This window comes from Ruditapes philippinarum, unplaced genomic scaffold (genome assembly GCF_026571515.1).
Source record: "Ruditapes philippinarum isolate M1 unplaced genomic scaffold, ASM2657151v2 ctg1315_1_1_1_1, whole genome shotgun sequence".
NCBI classification, from domain to species: Eukaryota; Metazoa; Mollusca; class Bivalvia; order Venerida; family Veneridae; genus Ruditapes; species Ruditapes philippinarum.
The window spans coordinates 210,330-231,019 of record NW_026865692.1 but is presented as its reverse complement, the minus strand read 5'-3'; the positions used below and the strand labels follow the sequence as shown (position 1 = coordinate 231,019).

At 32.1% G+C, this 20,690-nt stretch overlaps 2 protein-coding genes across 2 annotated transcripts in view; both read right to left on the bottom strand.

The window, feature by feature from the left end:
• LOC132730008 (uncharacterized) overlaps positions 1-20,690 on the bottom strand; it is an 83,792-nt gene that overhangs the window by 52,570 nt on the left and 10,532 nt on the right. The window contains exons 7-11 of the mRNA XM_060715852.1: positions 19,142-19,183; positions 17,391-17,498; positions 17,121-17,222; positions 16,549-16,650; positions 15,995-16,118 (exon numbers count right to left, since the gene is read on the bottom strand). Of these exons, the coding sequence (XP_060571835.1) occupies positions 15,995-16,118; positions 16,549-16,650; positions 17,121-17,222; positions 17,391-17,498; positions 19,142-19,183 (478 nt within the window). The remainder of the gene's footprint in view (positions 1-15,994; positions 16,119-16,548; positions 16,651-17,120; positions 17,223-17,390; positions 17,499-19,141; positions 19,184-20,690) is intronic.
• Positions 165-11,417, bottom strand: LOC132730009 (uncharacterized). The gene is made up of 10 exons (XM_060715853.1): positions 10,438-11,417; positions 9,721-9,758; positions 9,198-9,260; positions 7,657-7,752; positions 5,100-5,219; positions 3,317-3,418; positions 2,908-3,143; positions 2,449-2,498; positions 1,839-1,898; positions 165-1,052 (listed from the first exon to the last, which is right to left on the bottom strand). The coding sequence occupies exons 1-9, from the start codon at positions 10,449-10,451 to the stop codon at positions 1,880-1,882; spliced, it is 738 nt and encodes a 245-aa protein (XP_060571836.1). The 5' UTR covers positions 10,452-11,417; the 3' UTR covers positions 165-1,052; positions 1,839-1,879.

Here is a 20,690-nt window from a genome sequence, read left to right as displayed (position 1 = left end):
AAGAAAATTTAATTTAGAAAACTCATTGTCAAGTCTCAATTTGTGCCCAGTTTGATCAGAATTGAAGCAATTTTCATAGTTTCATAGTCAATTGAACTTGTTATAGGGGGGGGGGCTTTTCAATGAATAAAAAAATCAATGAAACAAATGCTTATGCAGTAATTAGTTACATTGTATATATTATGAAATTGTACATAATATAGAACATGTAGAATATAAAGTCACTATGAAAGCAATAAAAATGTCACGATAAATATTCTTAATCAGAGTATTTTATATAACAAAAACTCAATTTTACAGAAATATAAACATATACACCAAATGTTTTACTAAAGCTATGACTTTTTTTGATATAGGAACAAATCAACCAATTTAATTTGGCAAGTAACTACTGCAACGCAAAACACTTCAAAGTTTATAGCTGATAGCATTCAAAATGTTTCACGAGTTTCCATTGCTAAAATTAATCAGCAAACTGAAAGAAAAAATGCTAAAATTCTTTCAATGTACATAAATTAAAGGGGAAAATGCATCAAGGAAAATCCACAAAAAGAGAAAAACTGTTAAAATTATTCAACTGGTTTTGAAATTCAATAGCACAAAAGAAAACTAACTAATATGATATGTTCGATTGATGAAAATAATAATTTACACTGAAAAATGTAATTGAGATTAAAAATAACATCCTCAGAAATAACTATGAAATTGATTTCATAGTTCTCGCGCAAACATGATTCTTAGTCATATAAGGCGTAATTAATTTAATTTGAAACACAGCCATTTTGTTTATATACGACGACGGATTATATTCGGCATATATCTTTTATCATAATTCCGCTGTTTGACATGCTTTATGACGACGACGGATTATATTCGGCATATATATTTTATCATAATTCCGCTGTTTGACGTGCCTTATAACCTGTAGTCAGCCTGACCTTGAACTCTTCCTAAGGCAACCAATGGACGTTGTAGTGTTTTGAAAACGCTTTCAATGATCCAAACACCGCAGAGGAAACAATGAATTGCTTATAAAGTGATAATTGCTCATCCTGAATAATACAATAAAATATAAGATTACAACATTGTTACAGAAAAGTTCCTTTACAACATATAAATGTTTATCCAAGTATTTATCTTTATCCTAAATGTGACCCTTATTATCCAGTTTACAAATGTATATCGTTGTTTGTAATGGTATTCCTTATTCGTATCCTAAAGACATATCTTGTTATAGTTTCTAAAACATAATATTTATTGGCTTTATGCATTAATTATCTTTTGCATCTTTAGTTCTATTCGCAACTGGTATAATTATAGTGAATTAGTATTTTGTTTGAACGTCAAAATACTACTTTGTTTACATTTTGCTACCTCACGACACATTACTGGATATTCAGCGCTACTTTCTTCATTCGTAAAACACCTAACATACACTTCATTCACCATTTTAACATTACTGAAAACTTAAAACTTTAACAAAAAGATGGATTTCTTTTGCCTATTGTGCTTTGAAACATAATTATTATTTTGATCCTACTCCTGATGTTTATTTTGTAAACAAGGGACCAGGTCAGGATAACATATTAAATACCGAGGAAATATTTAATGAACCTTAATATTATAATATTCAGATTGAAAAAAAAAAACGTTCTTCCAATTTCTCTTATAAGAATTATATAGAGCCATAATGCAAATACTAGTTTGAGCTCAACATACATCAAATTTATATAACGTAACCAGTGAACAATTCTAATATTAATAACTTAAACTATGAGGAATAATATAACGATATCTTGGTAAACTTCAGAGTATAGTAAAACAAGGTGAAAAAATACCTGCTCGTATATTTTAAAGCACATAACCCCTTTTGGTGCCATTACATGAAATCTAAATCCCTGCAAAAATGTAAAAAGATAAGTTGGTTATCCTTTCGAATAAATTGTCGAAAGAATATGTCTTTGTTTTTCAGGTAACAACGGAAACTAGTTGTGGGACGAACCAAAATGTTGCAAAATCAACCATAAAGTAGTAACGATGCGTGCACGCCACTCACAATGCTGGAAATATACCATTTGAAACTTAAAACAATGCTTGAAACATTTTTGACGGGAAAATGTATTTGCATAAACATTGCCAATATTGACTGGTTTATTAAAGCTAAATTAATATTGTGTTGCTGATATACGTGAAGTTTAAAGTTTGTTATAATTTGAAACTTGAAACTTTGTTTCTCTGCTTTGGTGAATGTTGTTTGATTAGGATAGTAAATAAACGGTGTCAATATACTACAAAGTTTGTTTACTTGATTAATACTTCAAGGTAACCTTGTTCAGTTAATAGTCTCATGAAATTAAAAAAGAAATCATGGAATAAAATTTTTAAGAATATGTGACTTTGAATGCGAGTCACATAAAGCTAATCTCTCTCGATTAAAAAAAGGCTTACTTCTTATCAAATTGATTTTCAGTGTAGAAGTAGTCAATTTCTTCAAAGTTCTGTAAAAAAAGACGATATACTATACCGTACTTATATAATTAAATATATCAAAAGCACTCGTTTTATCCTTATAAAATGTTGTATTTAAATTCTTCACGATGCATAAAACCAACTCTGTTTCATCAATATGATTGGTTCTATTTATTTTAGAGTCATGAAGTATTATACATCTTTCTTTTTATTAATTATTTTGTAATGGATATTATACGTAACAAATGTTGCCTTAAAACGTGCATTATAATACACACAAACTGTATGATTATCATTGTTCGTGATACGTAAATATCGAATATCCACAGATGACATTTTTCGCGTCTTCTTTGCTTTTTTCTGTCTTCAATAAATTGTAAATTACTCAGATATACTTGGTTTCTACAATTAAAGAACCTATTTTGTTATAATACAAACCTCTGTTAAACGAGCAGGTGTATCAATGGGAGTTGATCCGCATACACTACTACTGCTGCTGCTATCCCTACATCGACCTTTGTTTAAATACGAGACATTGTCACTCACATTTCTCATATGACTGTCATGTGATATTATACACGCCATGGCATAAAAATCTTCAACTGATTCTCCTTGATCGCTTTTTATGGATGCGAAAGATGAATATTGTGCAAGACTTCGCATTCCGACAGCACCTTTAACAGATTTTGTTAAATTAATTTCAAACAAATTAAATAAAATGAGAACTTTGAAATCATTAAATTATATCAAAATTAGAAAGGGACATCAATCTGATTCAATTAAGCTATATATTTATCTTATCTTATCTATTGTCTGTTTATGACACTTGGCTGAAATAAATATTTACCCTCGGCCTCTTGAGTGTTAGACGGCTCAATTTCTTTTGCATATATTTCCTCCAGTGCTGTGTTCACTTGTTCCGACGCATTGATTTCCTGTCCAGCCATATCTGATTATATAAATGAACCATTTCCAATTATTTGCCACTTTAAGAGGCACACACAAAAAATAAGACATGTTTTGTTCGTTTCATAAATGTTTGCACTGCAGACGCCTTGTACGATGAAGCGTTATCAGGCAGCACTATTTGCATTGCATTGTCTTTCGCCAGGGTTATACCTCTAATCTTAATTTTATATTTTGGATTTTGCTCATAAAAATTAGCCCATGTTTCGTCACCTGTGACGACATTTGCAAAATGACCGAACATTGAAATTTGGATACTGTTTAAGCAAAAACTTTATGCATTATACGCGAGCTCAATTCTGCTTAATATCTGTCAGCAAATGGGGAATCCATCTAGCATAGTTCTTTGCGATCACGTATGAGAATGGTATGAGCTGCTCCTATTGAAATATCAACGATACTAGCTATCTGCTTAGTGGTTAATCTTGCACCGGTATCATTTATTGCTTTCACGTTAGCAACCATCTTGACGGATGTTGCTGTTTTAGGCCGACAGACATAAGATGCATCTTCAGTCCATATTTGAATGTATTATAGCATATTTTACGTATTAACAAATTTCAGATATAAATGTTCCTAACCGTAAACATTATGTTGTTTTTTAAATGGATTGCCCCTGCTTTTATTATGAAACATTCCATTCAAAGTTTATTGAATCAAAATATCAAATTGAAAATAAGATGCAAACAGTATACAGCATGAAGGTGTAGGCTGGCCTGGCTCAAAACTTTTGGCAAATGCATATCACTTTTGGGTCAAGCAGGATAAATATAAATCAGTACGTCGTTTAGATTATTGTCTCACGTCTTTCTGTATGTTTTGAATCATGCACATCTACACCTGGGTCAGAAGTATTTTAATTAACGATTATATTTCATACAGAACTTATTAAACCATGAACAATAAATACAACATGAAACCATTCGGTCATTGTGAAAGACTTGCAATTACTGCTTGGGTATCAAAGATAGCCGGTTAGGTGTCAAACCTGTGCACAAACCAGATGGATAAGCAAATAAACAAACTTTTACTTGTTTGCATGCATACCTGTTTTCGTAAGTTATGTTTGGTTGCAAATGATATGGGGTATATTTGAGCAATTAAGTAAAAAAATCAACGACATATGGAATGTATTTATGACCATCTTCCACCTGAAGTCGAATCGAAAGTTTGTCTGACAAGGTTTTCTCACCTACACCATTTCTTTTGTCCTTATCATTTTGTATATTAAATGGTGTGTAACCTTATAAATATTTTGTTTCGTTCATATTTCAATTAAAATTCATCTTTAAGTAATGGAAAATTAGATCCAGACATTAATTTAAATAAAGAAAGAAACTGATGAGACCATAAGTTCAATTATAATTTCATATCCTTTTCTGAATTTTACATTTAATTTGACCAAATATGAAAATATTATGATGATAATTTAAATAACAGATTCACCAAATAACTCAATATGCGATAAAATATGTTAACATAATAAATTAAAACATTAGTTTACGCAAATAAGAAGGATATGTGTTAATCGGCATAGTTGTGTAAAAGCAAACATCAAAAAGAAACCACTCATAAGACAATCTACATGTTTTATTATTGTGTCCGTTGCCCTTGAAGCAAAAAGGTATGAAATTATCTCGTTTATATAGGGAATGTATTCTTACTGTCTGGAAAGATAATCTCGTAATGTCTCAGTTTCTTTCTTATTCCAGACGATTCATCGCTTTGTTTAAATGCGTCAATACCTTTTGGTTCTGACACAATATCGACGGATGATGGTTTTGCTGTTGGCAAAGGAAAAAAAGGTTCGGACAAAAGTACGTACTTATGCACAGTTATGTGCGAGATTGTCGGCAAATGTATATTACAGATGTAATTATTTAAATATTATTGTAATGTACATTTTTGCTATAGAAAATAAAGAAAACATTGATGTGGTATCAATAAATGGCTAACATAGATAACTAAGTTCTGTGATTAGAAATAAAGAAAAAATATGGTTTTTAAAATAGATAAATACAGAATCCCTAAAGAAAGCCCAACACGGCAAAATTGAAAATGTTGCAGGCTCGGTTTGATTGAGCCTGTTCATGGACGGTACTGGAAAGTGCAAGTTACCGTCCACGCCCCCTAGCACCGGCTTAAGCAGAATTCAACATTTAAACATGAAATAGTAAAATTTAGAATTTAGAAACATCCGCAGATGTGTTCATACGGCGGTTATCATGGAACCTTCAATGTGACACTTCCGTGCCATTCCATGAAAAGCGGCGTATGGTCCCCAAGTAATAAATAGCGTGTGCCCTAAACGAGAAAACAATGGGCGGAACTAAATAAAATGGAATTTGGAAAGGGGATCAGAGGTTATGAAGCCTGCGTATCACAGATAAGACGTCAAAAGACAAATTTAAAAAGCAGGCAACATATCCTAAGGGTGATTCAACATTATTCAAGTAGGAATATTGGAACCACCCAACTAGAAAATGCCGAAAAGTTGAAACTAAAAACACCACAAGCACAACAATAATGTCGTGCTGAACGATCTTCAAGGATCGAAAATATAACATCATTGATTAAATGTACGGGGAGACTTTTTACAGCCGCCACACGGCACAAATAACACGGATGTGATCATAAAATAGATAAATACAGAATCCCTAAAGAAAGCCCAACACGGCAAAATTGAAAATGTTTTAAAACTTTATAATGGTTTGCACGACTTAGACCACAACGTTTCAGTCACCAGCCTATATAAAAAAACATGATAGACATGTACACTCCAGCCAGGAATCTGACGTCCCAGAATAACTCAGTGACAATTGTTGTGCCTAAATCTCGGACAGTACGATATGGTGAAAGGTGCTTCCAGGCAGCTGCAGCGAAATTATGGAATGCGTTACCACCTTGCGTTAGAGGCTGTAAGACTTTGCCAAGTTTTATTTTGTTTGTTTGTATATTTACGGCACGTCAACACATAACTGGCCTTATCGTGCGGAATGCTATAATAGGCTTAAAATGTTATGTAAAACTTTGTAAATAACAATACAAATTAGCCAATTAGATCATAGAATACAAGTTTATCTCTTTCAAATAATCAATGATGTTTTTTGATGGAATTGTATTAAAGAGTTCTTTGAGTGAATTTACGCAATAAAATCTATTATGGGCCTGTAAAAAATCATGACATTCAAAATGAAAATGCTAATCAGTAACATTTTCATTACAAGCTACACAGATAGGGGCATTGTCATTCGTGAGGAGATAAGAATGGGTAATTTTAGTGTGTCCGATTCGGCATCGAAGAAAAACTGTTTGATCATGGCGGTTTGACAGAGATAGAGATGGTGACACATCAAGAGATGGGTTTATATCGTGAAGTTTATTAAAAAACGGCATTGTCCCCATTTGCTTTCCATTCAGATGATACGAGTTTATCTATAGCTGGTCTAAAATCACAAGCAGGTAACAATAAGTCAGTTTTTTGAAAATTTAATGAGTGTTTAGCTAAAGCATCTACTTTTTTATTTCCTCATATACCTACATGACTTGGAATCCAATATAATTTAACAGATTTTGTTTTAAGTTTATCATGAGATCGTAAAAGAAGTTTTCTTATCATGATATTGTCAGATCTTTTTTTAATGGATATTAAAACAGAAAGCGAGTCAGAAAATATCACAAATTTATCATGGGTATGCTGTTCTATGTATGACAATGCTAAATCTATAGCTTTTGTTTCAGCAGTAAAAGTTGATGCATTATCTTCTAACCTCATACTAGATGCAAAATTATTTTCAAACGGCACATTTTCCAAATATTGATAAAAAATTAATTATTGAAATGTGTTATTTGGATGTTCAACATTTTTCTTTTGAAAAAATGATAAAGTTCTACGTGATTTAGTATGCACATTGATATGATGAATGATTATTTTGTTCCAGAACAGTTTATTATCTATATTTTAAATGTGCATGTGTAATATTGGAACATTCATCTCATACTTCATCTTTTGTGATATGTTTTAACGATTGATAACTTAAAACTATCAACGTTTACAGACTTTCCATTATAGACCAACTCTCTTTAAAGTTTTAGATCATTTTCTCAAGGATGATTTCTTGAAATGCTTTCGCTCATGTGGATGCAAGCATATAAGTCTCCATGATATAAACTTTGAAGAAAAACTATCAAAAACAAAAATAAACTTTCCTAGATAATTACCAATGTCAACATATAATGGAATTGGATCGTTCTCATTTGAACAGGCAGGTTTGCGATGTCCGCTACCATTCCCTTTTGCCGCAAATACATGTTTAACTGAAAAAAACATGAGATACTTATGTATGTTATATATTGCGGTTCCAGTCAGAATGTCCGTCCTGAGCATACCGTCCATTTGGTGGTCAATTGTATTGCCGAGTTTCCACCCTTATCATATTTTAAATGGTTAACACAGTTAATTCATAGAATGCGTTTAAATGATTAACAAAACGCGCGTTGTTGTATAGCATGCGACTTGCTACCCAATGCACGACAAAATTTCAAGCATGGGTAAAACAAACGGAAACATCAGTATAATATGCAAAAAAAAAGATTATCTTATCTAAGATTCTGTCTGTATTTCTTTCATGGTAGTTTGTTCTGAACAGTACTTCAAACTTTTGAATAAAACGGTACATACAAACCATAAGCAAGAAGGCCATGATGGTCCTGAGTCGCTCACCAGACACAACTGCTTTTCAGTATTGGAAATTATCCATTGTCAATATTTTCTAATACTCAATTTGAGCATAGAATATGTTTGAACAATTATTTGAAGAAATGCCATGACCTGGGACATTAAGCTTTAGTTTAAACAGGGTCAATCAAATTAATATGAGCAAACTTGATAAAAAACTACCTAAGAATGCTACGACGTTTGGTGATCATCTATCGTTTATTTCAGTAGGAAATGATGTTCATAGGTTTTTCTATTTTTAGCTTTAGTGTTTTAGGGGCCAATCAATTTAATATGAGCAAACTTGATAAAAGAGTTCCTAAGAATGCTACAGACAAAATTCAGACAAACTTGGTGATCAGCCATCAATTAGTTCTGTAGTAGAAAATGTTTAAATGTTTTTTTTTTTTTTTTTTTTTTTTTTTTTTTTTTTTCTATTTTGAGCCTTAGAGGCCCTAAAAGGGACCAATCAAATGAATATAAGCAAACTTGATAAAAGACTACCAAAGGATGCTAACAGAGTTAACACTTGACATTTAAGTGTGACCTTGACCTTGGGGGTAGCAACACAATCGTTGCTTTTGCACATTGTCTCATTATGATAATTACTTGTGCCAAGTTATTTTAAAAAATGTTCATAGATTTAAAAGTTATGTCGCGGACACGAAAGTGTAACGGACAGACAGTTGTACGGACTGACAGACGGAGGCCATTCCTATAATCCCCTTTCAGCTAGGCGGAAGGTGATTAACAATAAATTACAAAATTTGCCAGCACATACATACATGACTTCAAAACACATGTACAAAAACCTACTGAGCTCTGATCAGCATTTACATTTATTTGTCCTTACATAAAACATACATACATCAAAGTCCGAATACTTGACGCAGTATCGGGAGCGTCGTATACCGCTATACAAAAACTAATGCAGTTAAATAGTAAACCTAAAGAGTGATAAATTCTTTGTACTTTTGTTATATTTTTTATTTGTAGGTTTTATTAAAGTGTAATGTTTTGAAAATTGTATAACTTTAAAAGTTACCATGTAAATACCCATAGTCATCTTTATCCACAATTGATGTTCGTTCCGATTCTCTCCAGTTTTCTGAAAAAAATATTTAAATTTTGGTTCATTGCTCCTATTTTTTTAATAATGAAAGCGATGTTTATTATTGGAAACCATTAAAAGGTAAAAATGAGCTGCCATTTGAATCTATATATAATAAAGATTCTAAAAACAACTACTGAAAAGGTGAATATTTTTTTTAATTCTCCATTTTCTTCATATTTTATTTTAAAATTGTACTGTGCAATTGAATAACAAAAGGTAAATCTTTACTTTTTATTTCATCATTTATTTCTTTTACTCTAAATTACATGTTGTATCCGATATTTCAGGTAAATCAAAACGTCTCGAATGCCCTAAAAAGTCAATGTCAAGTGTAAGAGCTCTCCGCATTATTAAAGCATTCTTTAGATTGTTTTACATGCAATATTTTATGAATCTGACTCTGAAGATAAAGCATGTATGCGTTTATCAAAATCTATAGTGATCCAATACTTACTGCTTGTGTCGGACCCTCCGCTCCCGAAGCCGCTGTCGCTGTTTAAAGATGAAAATTAGTTTGCTTAGTTGTGTAAAAAACATTCTTCTACGAATGATGTTAAAAAGAGGTATAAAGCAAAGTTTAAAATGATCATAAAAATGTATTCTTGATTACAATCCGTGCATATACATCAAGCTGGTATAATTGTACCTTTTATTTAGAAAATGTGAATAGTACTTTCTTTGCCACAATCCTGACGTTGTTTAAACATGACCGTTGCAACATTGAGGTAACAATCTAATACTAATGATATAAATACGGTAGCGTCATTAAGGTAACAATCTGATACTGATGATACAAAGACGGTAGCGACATCTAGGTATTATTTTGATTCTGACGATACAAAGACGGTAGCGACATCTAGGTAACATTTTGATTCTGACGATACAAAGACGGTAGCAACATTGAGGAAATACTCTGATATTGATGATACAAAGACGGTAGCGTCATTAACGTAATAATCTGATATTGATGATACAAAGAAGTTAGCGTCATCTAAGTAACATTCTGATTCTGATGACACTAAGACGGTAGCATAATTGTAATGACAATCCAAGTCTGATGATACAAAGACGATATCTGTATTGACAAAAATATTTAAGTAACCTTGATTATTACAAAATAAATTACAATCAAAATATATTTACTAGATGTAACAACAGGAGTTATACTTACGCAAATGACGACATACTTTCCTCATGTGCCTCATTCAATATCTTTAACCATGTCTTTATTTGAATGAAACACAAAACTAATTTGTTATTTGCAAGAGCAGAAAGAAACTATTTCCGTCACCAAAAGATTTTATTTCAAGTGTCTTTCACACTTTTCATATCATCTATTAAGAGTAAAACATAGACGGTAAATACGATTGATGATAATTGTTAGTTTTTGTGTAAGATGAAATTGAATTTCAACGAGGGCACGTTTAGCAATATTCTTACGAGTGGTGAAGTCATTTAGATACAAGTTTTAATGGCATGTCATCAATCTAATTTGATTATTAAATTTGTTTTTTCAAAATCAATTTCAGTCGAATTTTACAAATATGTATGAAGACTATAGCTAAAACTTTAAAAATCAACGTTTCTGTTTGCTTTGATAAATAGAAGAAAATAAAGAACGTTGAAACCGTTTTAAGTTAGAAGCTAAAAAGTTACAATTCGAATTAAGATGAATGAGTTAAGTTCTGAGAACTTAGATCTTAGAAATTAGAGGTTCCGTAAAAGCGGTAAAACGTCACATTGACTGAAAGATAGACAAGTGTATCTAAGATCAACAACTTATTATATTTCTTTGATTTAGTCGATCTTATTATATTTCTTTGATATCAATTTTTCAGAGTTGTAGAGATATAGCTATAACGTTATCAGATTAGATGATTATATCTGTACAAATTAAAGGTTTGGTTTCAATAGAAGGCAAAATCGACCACGCTATCTTTAACAGACTGGGTCAAACTCCATTTGTTGGTGTTTAGCCAGTTCTAGCTATTTAAGCCAAACCTTTGCTTCCAAAACAAAAAAATAAAACTACAATAAGACACACAAGAGTCAAAATTGATTTCTGTTGCCTGTCTTTGTGAAATTGTTATTACCCAATTTGTCAATTTTGGGACAGTTATTAAAATTGTGTTACTGTCAATTTTATAATAATTAATAATGAATCGGTTTTCGAACGTGTGAAAAAAAAATATTTTTTATATTTCAGAATCATCTCTATACTTTTCAAAGACGACAAAAATGGTCGCGTAATAGGCATTGATGTTTGGAATGTTGCCGTTTGTTTTTACGCCAGTTACTTAAGCTGTGATAATGGATTTAGCTGTCATTCTGGGAGGGTCGCATTTAACAAGACTCGAACTGATTAAGTATTATTTTTTCCATATTTAATCATACAAAGCTATTACATTGTCATCATATATTGTGCACACTATTAAAGCAAGCTTGCGTCAACTTAAACGTTTACCTATTAGTTATAGTATATGAAACGTATAGTAAGCCTGTGGCAGTGAAGAACCTATTACTATTCTAAAAGTGATCCGACGATCTTAGAACTTGGACATTAGAACTAACACATACGAACTTTTAGACATCAGTGTTTTGGTGTTCACGAGGTAAAATATATTTCGATCTTATATCAAACTAAACAAATTTTATTTTTATTATATGAACAAAGACGTTTAAAAAGACATTTTAACCTAGTACTAAATGTAAAGGGCGCCAAATAATAATACAACGTGACGTCATTTACGACGTCACGTCATAAAATTAGTTTCCAGTACTGTGAACGCTTGTATTTCACTGAAACAACGTACCGAGCTTCAAAACAGTGAAATTATCAAATTGATAATTTCACTGTTTAAAAACAGTGTCGACTGTACCCATCGATCGATCCGTGGATGCAGAATCCGTATGGCTTGAACTTGTCGATACCACCAACGAAGTAAGGACCTTTCGAAGCATATCTTCGCCGAGGTTATCGGCGTGCTTTGCGTTCATTAGTTCCTTCGGGTTAGATTTCTCGTATTAGCCCCATCACAGAATTCAAGACACTACAAGCCGGTAGTCAGTCACCAATATTTGCCACATCGATAGATTACCTACACAATGGTACTCCTTTAGATTTCTACAATTAGTGTGATCCCTTTTTTGTCCATAGTTGTACGTATTTTGCATCGGGCAAAATTGTTAGTTTTTAGTATAAGTCGTCGCAAGGTTACTTTAATATTATGCCCAATATATAATAACAATAAAATATCCTTGTATGATAAACTATGGAAAAATAATAATAATTCTTAGTTCAGAACTGGTCTTGTTAACTGCGCGACTCTGCGAATGACAACTAAATCCGTGATCACAACACGAGAAATTGGTGTAATAATAATCAGCCAATTCCGAATAGCCATGCCCATGTAGAGACCATTTTCGTCGTCCGGAAAAGGAATAAAGAAGGTTCTGCAATAAGAAATATAATTAAATCATTAATATATAGGTAAAAAAGCCAACGTTATCAATTATTATACAACTGAAGTTACACGATTTTAAATATTGTTCCAAATTTGACAATTGTGGAATTACACAACGGCAGGCAACATATATCTATTCTGACGCGTGTGCCCCTGATCGGAGATCTTTTTGTGTGTGGTTTTTTTTTTGTAGCAAGGTTTGGCTAAATTAGCTAGAACCGACGAAAAAGTCACTTATAGAGTTTCTCCTAGCCTGTTGATGATAGCTTGGCAGACCTTTGCCTCCTTTTAAAAGTGGTTGTTTTTAACCAAGGCTTTTCAGTTAAACAGATATAATCATGTGATCATACTATACAATTTTTAATAATAAAATATAAAATTAAAGAAAATAATAAAAAGTTTTTTCACATACATCTTCATGTCCATCTTGCAGTCGATATGGTGTTTTTCGCCTGTAAAAAACCTCTTAGTGACCTAACATTTAAGTTCGAAATGTTGCCTTACTTCTAACTCAAGACAGCCTGACAGGGCTTCCGTAGAAAAGATTACAGGTTACACCGTGACGAGTCATTATCCGTAAAAACGGCATGAAGTACACAATAGGCTATCCGAAGCGACATATTGTCCGCCATTACATTTTTATATATTTGTCGCGAGGAAAGACTATAATTTGTTTCATTAAGAGGGATTTTATATGTTTACACCTTTGAAAAAGAAAGGTAAATTATTTGAATATTCTTACAGACAATAAATAATTGTTGACAGATTAAAACAATAAGCGACAAGAAAATTGGAAAAGAAAATATTTTTTGAAAGCTTCCTTACGAATTCTATGTGACTTTCTTATCTTTCCGGCTGATGCCCTACATCGCATTAAAATTACTGCTCAAAGGATACCTAAATGTGCCTAAAGAGGCGGTTTTGCATGTAGAAAGATGTATAATTGTCAGACTGTCATAAATGTAATCAAAAGTTAAAGAGACAACATCTGTTGACCGGAACATTGAATGAATTGATGTAAATTTTATCTTTTTGAATAAGTTATTTATCAATCCCAGATTTGTTTCGCTCTAAAAAGGCATTATTGTGTCAGAATTCTAAGTGAAACAAGAGCACCGCTAGGCGGAGCATTATATGCCCGAAAGTGCTTTTTAGTAAAGATGAAGCATTTGTAAGACATCGGAATTAAATAAAGTATTACTTCCTTCGAATAACAATCCTCCTATGAAGTTAGAACACTGTGGGCCAAATGAAACTTAAGTTATTTTCCGAAAACGATTTTCAGTTTTAAGTTAATAGTGACCTTAACCTTTGACCCTGTTACCCCAAAATCAATAGGGGTTTTCTACCCAAATGGACAATCATCCTATGAAGTTTGAATATTGTTGGCCAAATGGAACTTAAGTTATGCTCAAGAAACTGTTTTCAATTTCAAAGTAATAGGGACCTTGACCTTTGACCCCAAAATCAATAGGGGTCTTTTACCTAATATAGACAATCATCCTATGAAGTTTGAACACTGTGGGCCAAATGGAACTTAAGTTATGCTCCGGAAACTGTTTTTAGTTTGAAAGTAATAGAAACCTTGACCTTTGACCTTGTGACCCCAAAATCAATAGGGGTCTTCTACCTAATATGGACAATTATTCCATGAAGTTTGAATATAATGGGCCAAATGAAACTTAAGTCAAGATTTTGCAAAAACTTCAAATCGCTTGCCCTTATTTTTTGCAGCTGGGATATTTTTACCAGTAAAGCCGGAAAGTTGATTTGTCATCTGTTCGGAGGGAAACTAATCCCACCAATATTGGGTTCTGTATATTTTTCTTTGAAACATCTTTCTTAAAGGAAATACAAACATAAATAAGTTGACCATTAATTTTTGTCAACATACATTGTATACCGTATTTTATATCGCTCATTAACCAAAAGAAAATGGTTAATACTGTCACATAAAAAATTGGAAAATATGAGAAAAGAAATATACCTCCATTATCTCTAATATACTTTATAAATGTTTCAATGTTTTCAAAGTGTCTTAGGCATCTAAAATGGTTAGGCAACTGTCCTTGTAAACTAAGGACTTGCAGATAGTTTATAAAACAATTTCATAAATATTCATTATATAGAACGAAGCAATATAATTATTAAACAAAAGTTTTTTTGGACTGTACCTCTCTACTTTTGGCAGTAAAACATTTAAGTATCAGCTCCGGTGTCTTGTGATCACTGAATATGATTTTAATCCCCACAATGCCCATGTTGTATTCCAGGATGCTAAAAACACATTATAAGCCAATGGCTGAAATATATTAGGATATATAATAAACTGAATACTAAATCGAAATAAAAAAAGTCTGAAATATTAACGAAATGTGAACATTGTTGAATACGTTGATATGTTATGTACATGGCGAAATTGTAAAAAAAGGGTAAGGAAGAGTATTCGGAATCAATGAAACACCGAAAATGTAGACTCGATTTGGTCGAGTTTCCCAATGGCAGAAAATATATAATCAATATATCTCGTGCATGCCCACAAGCAACTCATTCACGATATTGGAGTAAATTGGCCTCGCTTACTAGATCACTTCATTTTAAGTAAGTATTAAATTGGAAAAACTTGTTGAATTGTTGTACATTTCATAACATTGGGCACATAATGGACAAATGTTGTGTATAGCATTGTATATTGATACTTCCTGTCAAACAAAGTTACAGGAAGTAGATGGTTCTGCTCAGGTGCCCAGTATGTAATTAATTTCAAGTGAGCAAATAAACATCATCAAAAACCCTGTTGATTTTAAATCTTAAGTGCTGAACTTGGGTTTCCACTACCATTTCTTAATAACCTTAATCAAACCAAGCATGTTGCGGCATTGCCGAGTGGTAAACGCGTCAGACTAGTAATCTAATGATCGCTAGTCGCATGGGTTCAAATCCCGTCAGGGGCAAGTCGTTGTTTCCTTGAGCAACATACTATACACTCATTGCTCAGTACTGGTTGGTTCCAGGAACAGATTCGAAAGTGTGTCTATAAGCTTACAGCTTCCTACACAATCGAACTAAAACAAATTTTCTATAAACCAAACAAAGCATAGCACATGAAGAATTCTTTTTTGTCGCCTTTTGTGACTGTCCAAAATTTACCTTTTTAGCGTTTTAAACTGTCAGATTAAATCTATAAATATAGATGTATATTTAGATCAACGCCATATGATGTAAAGATTTATGGTACATAAGCCATAGACTTTGATTTTCTACCTTTCTACTTCTCGCATCGATATTGACCACTCTTGCTTACTTGACAAATCTTTAACAAAGCAATACAAGTTCCATACACAGCCTTCTTTATATTCTTTTGAGATGATGAAATATTTCAAAACCCCTGTCGAACAAAGTACAAAGAATACGTTTAAAATAACTTTGGTTATTACCGTTACAGTGCTTAGATATAGTTTTAAGAAGTTCTTTAGCTGACAATGAGTCATTAAAACATATAGAAATAACTCTTATTAAATATTTAGACATACGGTTACGCCAAATGGTTACGAATAAAATATTTCTTGCTTAAGAAATTGCAAGGTGTTAATGATAAAATTATAAACACGTCATGGCGATGGAAAATTAGATATCCGAGCAAAAGATAGCTTTGGTCATTTTCAGGAGTGTGACAGTTAACAATTTTGCAACAATATGGAGTATTAAAACATTTATTCTTTATTCTACGTCTTTGACAATTTGTCATAAATAATTAAAGTCTTAATTGCCTGGTATGGAAATATCTGAAAGACAAAGTATTATATTGATTAACTTACATTTGCTCTTTTTGCTCTTGAACCAAACTAGCCTTTCTTTCGTTTCATGTAATAAGTAACCGGAGTGTTTGCACTCACAATTCCTTAACATCGCTTGAACACCTTGCATGAATGAAATATTTATATCAATCAATCAATATTTAAAATCATGAATATTTACAAAAAAGAACAATTTTAAGATATCGTCATTCTGTGTTGTGTATCTGAAAAGCAATAATTGAAAGAAAATAAAGATAAATTTCATAATAATTACATGAAATAGGACAAAATAACATTGGTATCTTTAATGCATTTGGACAAACTAAATTGGTTATTTTCTCTGTTAACATTGCTCCCAAAGATGGAAGCAATATTAGAACAAATAATGCCAAATGATGATCAATTTTAAGATCCATGCTAAGTTTCATAGAAAATTTTGTCAATGTACTTAAAATTGAAAAAAATGCCGAGAGAAAGAATAAAATTATTCACACATTGTAAACGTGTCTTACAGAATGATACAGACATGACAATCACTGCAGTCTTTGTTTAAAAAAAAGTTGGACTTGACTTTTGAGCGTCATCTATGATACCTTTGGCTTTTGAGTGCTGTAAAGCAGGTTTTCCAAACCCCATATCTATGATTTGTCGTCTCCCCTTTTTAATGCGGCCCAACAGGTTAAAGCTAGATATTTCTGGAAATAGAATAAAACGAAACGGAGATGGAAAATTAAACAATGAACAGAATTGTCGGCTAACATATTAACAAGAGTGTTTGTTTTTAATTACATAAAAAAGAACAGACACATGAGACATGCATTGCTTTATGTGTATTTTGTGAAAAACAGAGTCATCTGTGATACCTTTGGCTTTTAAGTACTGTGATGCAGGTTTTTCAAACCCAATATCTATAGTATGTCGCCTTCCAATCTTAGCAGGGCCCAATATGTTTAAGCTAGATGATTCTTGAACTAAAATAAAAATACAGACAGGAAGATAAGAAATAAATCAGAAAAATCGGGTAATAAAACAATGGAACAATATTATAATTGTTCACTTATCTTTCATGTCAATCATAACAGTCATAAAAAACCATTACAGTACACAAATCATGAAAACTGGATGCTCAAACAATTTTGTGCAAAAAAAGAAAAACATGAATATCAAGAAGAATTGAAAACATAGAAATTACGTAGTTATTTTTATATAACCCATCATAAAATACTCTATTATAAAAAGATGAACATATTTTTTCTGAATTGCAATTGACTCTACTGAGAGACAAGTAACAAGTTTTGAATGTATGTACTTACTGTACATTTGTACTGCCTGCTACATGTGTTTTAAGAACATCTTTACTTTCAAGTAATTATAGAAGTATTTCCTTTATAAGGAAAAGCCATGGCCTACTTGAGCGGGGCCAATTTTGTCCAAGGACTATAAAATATTTTTTTGTAGTCTCATTAGTTGATGCCACGGGCAAAATTCTTTACCCAAGGCCTTGCACTTTTAGAAAAGAAGTTTGTTTAAATATTAGATTATTACAAAACTATTTAAGCCCTTCTTGTGTTTACTGGAGTAAAAATATTTCCACAGTTTAAGAAGAGCTTCATGCTAGGAACATTCCCGATGATATCAAAATTTAACCCAGTGGTTTCTGAAAAGTCATTTCATAAAAGTTAAGGAAGGACGTAAGGACAGACTAACGCTTAAACGCAATGACGTACGGACCTTCTGACAGTCGGACAAGTGTGATGACAAAAGCTCACATTGAGTATTTTTTGCTTAAATGAGACAGAAAGGTTCATCAGCAGAAAAGTTCTGCACGCTCTTTAAAAATTAATAAATTAATTTAATTTAAAAAAAGATCAGAAAAAGATCAACACGACAAAGGCAACGTTTACAGGACGCAGACCCCGACACACTCAAGCCACCGCAGCAGGGCACGTAGAAGGCACCAAACCAAAACCGGGATAGACATAAGGGTGGCAAAAGGAGAAGAGGGACATTTACGCAAAACGAAGGATTTACTAATATGATTAGATATATAACAAATACCATGTCAATCAAAGATCGATCAAAAACATCGCTGGTCAAAAAATAGTTATTTATTTATATTGGATATTCTTTACAATTGAGACCAATTTTAAAAAGACAATTTTATGGCGCCCCGCCGTTTTATTTCTTAAATCTCAAACACCGCCCCAGCGCGGTGAAGTTTTATTTATTAAACTTCGCCCCGCGCCCTCGCTAATTAGCGTGTTTTCGCTGCGCGCCCCCGCCATTTTAACTTGTTAATTTTCGCTTGGCGGTGTTGTGGGGCGAAAGCACGAATGGCACAAATCAGCCACCATACAATTCAGATAAATTCAAATCATCTCTTATCGGCTAATTGAGAAATGACGACCTTAATGTTTTCTCGATGGGTACAAAATGTCGTGATATTATACTAAAACGTGGTCCATATTTTAAGGAACGTTTAGAAAAATAATCTTAACTCTCCAATTCTGAACCTACTACGTATATGCAATATATTCTCGTTGTCTACTTTAACTGAAATTTTGTATTTGTCAGTTAGATATTAAGATATTTATGATAATGATTTACAAATTACCTTTATCTTTTTGCAGAATATCAGGTTCTGTTTGTACTGCTTCTGAAAAGAAAAATGTATGCAATGAACATCACCATAAGGTAAAATACTGCGTCTTATATTTACTAATTGTTAGGCTTTGTCCAACTGTGATTAAAACACTTTTATCATAGGGAAATCCATTTATGAATATAAAGCCGTATTGAACGATAAAATGTGTTAAATTGTAAACACATGAGACATCTTATTTTACATTTTATAATGTAATGGAAAATATCTGGTAGATAAAAGTCCCCGTAACAAATGTACGTTTTATTTACATTCTGTTTTATTTCAGATTGTTTTCAGTACGTGTCTTATCAGCGGCTTCCGTGTTAATCTTAGCTTGGTCAATGACTTTCAATTGCGTGTCTCTGAATCATGTTGGTTCGAATCCAAACAGAAACAGTAGATTCGCTCATGTGAGTAAGTTTTTTGATTGCTATATAAGTATATATGACTTCAGACTCAAGCAACTATTTGCCAAAAAAAATTCAATCGAGTCAATAATTAATATCCGTAAACCTTGTTTTAAGTTCGGAAAAATATTTACCAATTAAAATTGCCATATTATTGCAAATATAAACTTTTATTCAGTTGATCTCGGTTTTTTGGGGGTTTTTTTTGGTAACATTCATAATTTCCATAATTATATAAATTGTACATTTTGTCTAACATTTCTGCATCAAGCATATGTAATTAATGTTAAAAAAAATCATATTTTAAATATATATCGTGTACGTCTGAATGTATTGCAAATCTTTGTTTGAAATTAAATAGATCGATCAATGCGATTTTTGATAGCTTATACTTATGAGTGCATAGAAAGACATACCTAGTTTGACCATATGTGAATAAAAGGGGGCATAGATTACGATATGTCGTTATGTATTTGATAGAAAGGATTTTTTTCCTTAAAATCTTTAACAGTCGTATCAATCTTTTACCCTATTTATACTTTTATGTCTTATTTCTTATTTATTAACTCTTATCACAACTTGACAATTTAAAATTATGTTTTCTTATAAACATTTCTCTTCGAACGTTTGCCAAAGGTGAGTGGGATGAAGGCAAATGCATCCCAGTACCAGATGTTTGTGTTCTAGTTTGATTTACGGCTGTTGTATAAATTAATAAAATAACAAAAATGTTTCTTTTTGTATAGAACATGTCCAGATTAATTTACTTCATGTTTTGGGCCCTTTAGATTGTTGCTGGGGTTCTAACCGGTAGGATCCTTCCGTATTGCTTACAATACTTTGCTAATTGCTTGTTTCTCATATTTTAGTTTGTATAATAATTTGCATCCTCAGTCAATAAAGTTTTTAGCTTGCAAACAGTTCATATCTGTTAGCAATGAATAAGCAAAGACAAACGTTATGACATAAAATCGTGAGGCAATAAATATTGTTTATAAAGATCACTTGAACAAATTGAATGTGTGATAAGAAATTAAATGAACATCAATCAAATATTCATGAAAATCAACCGATACACAAACTTATCATTTAATGTTTGATCAGAGTATATG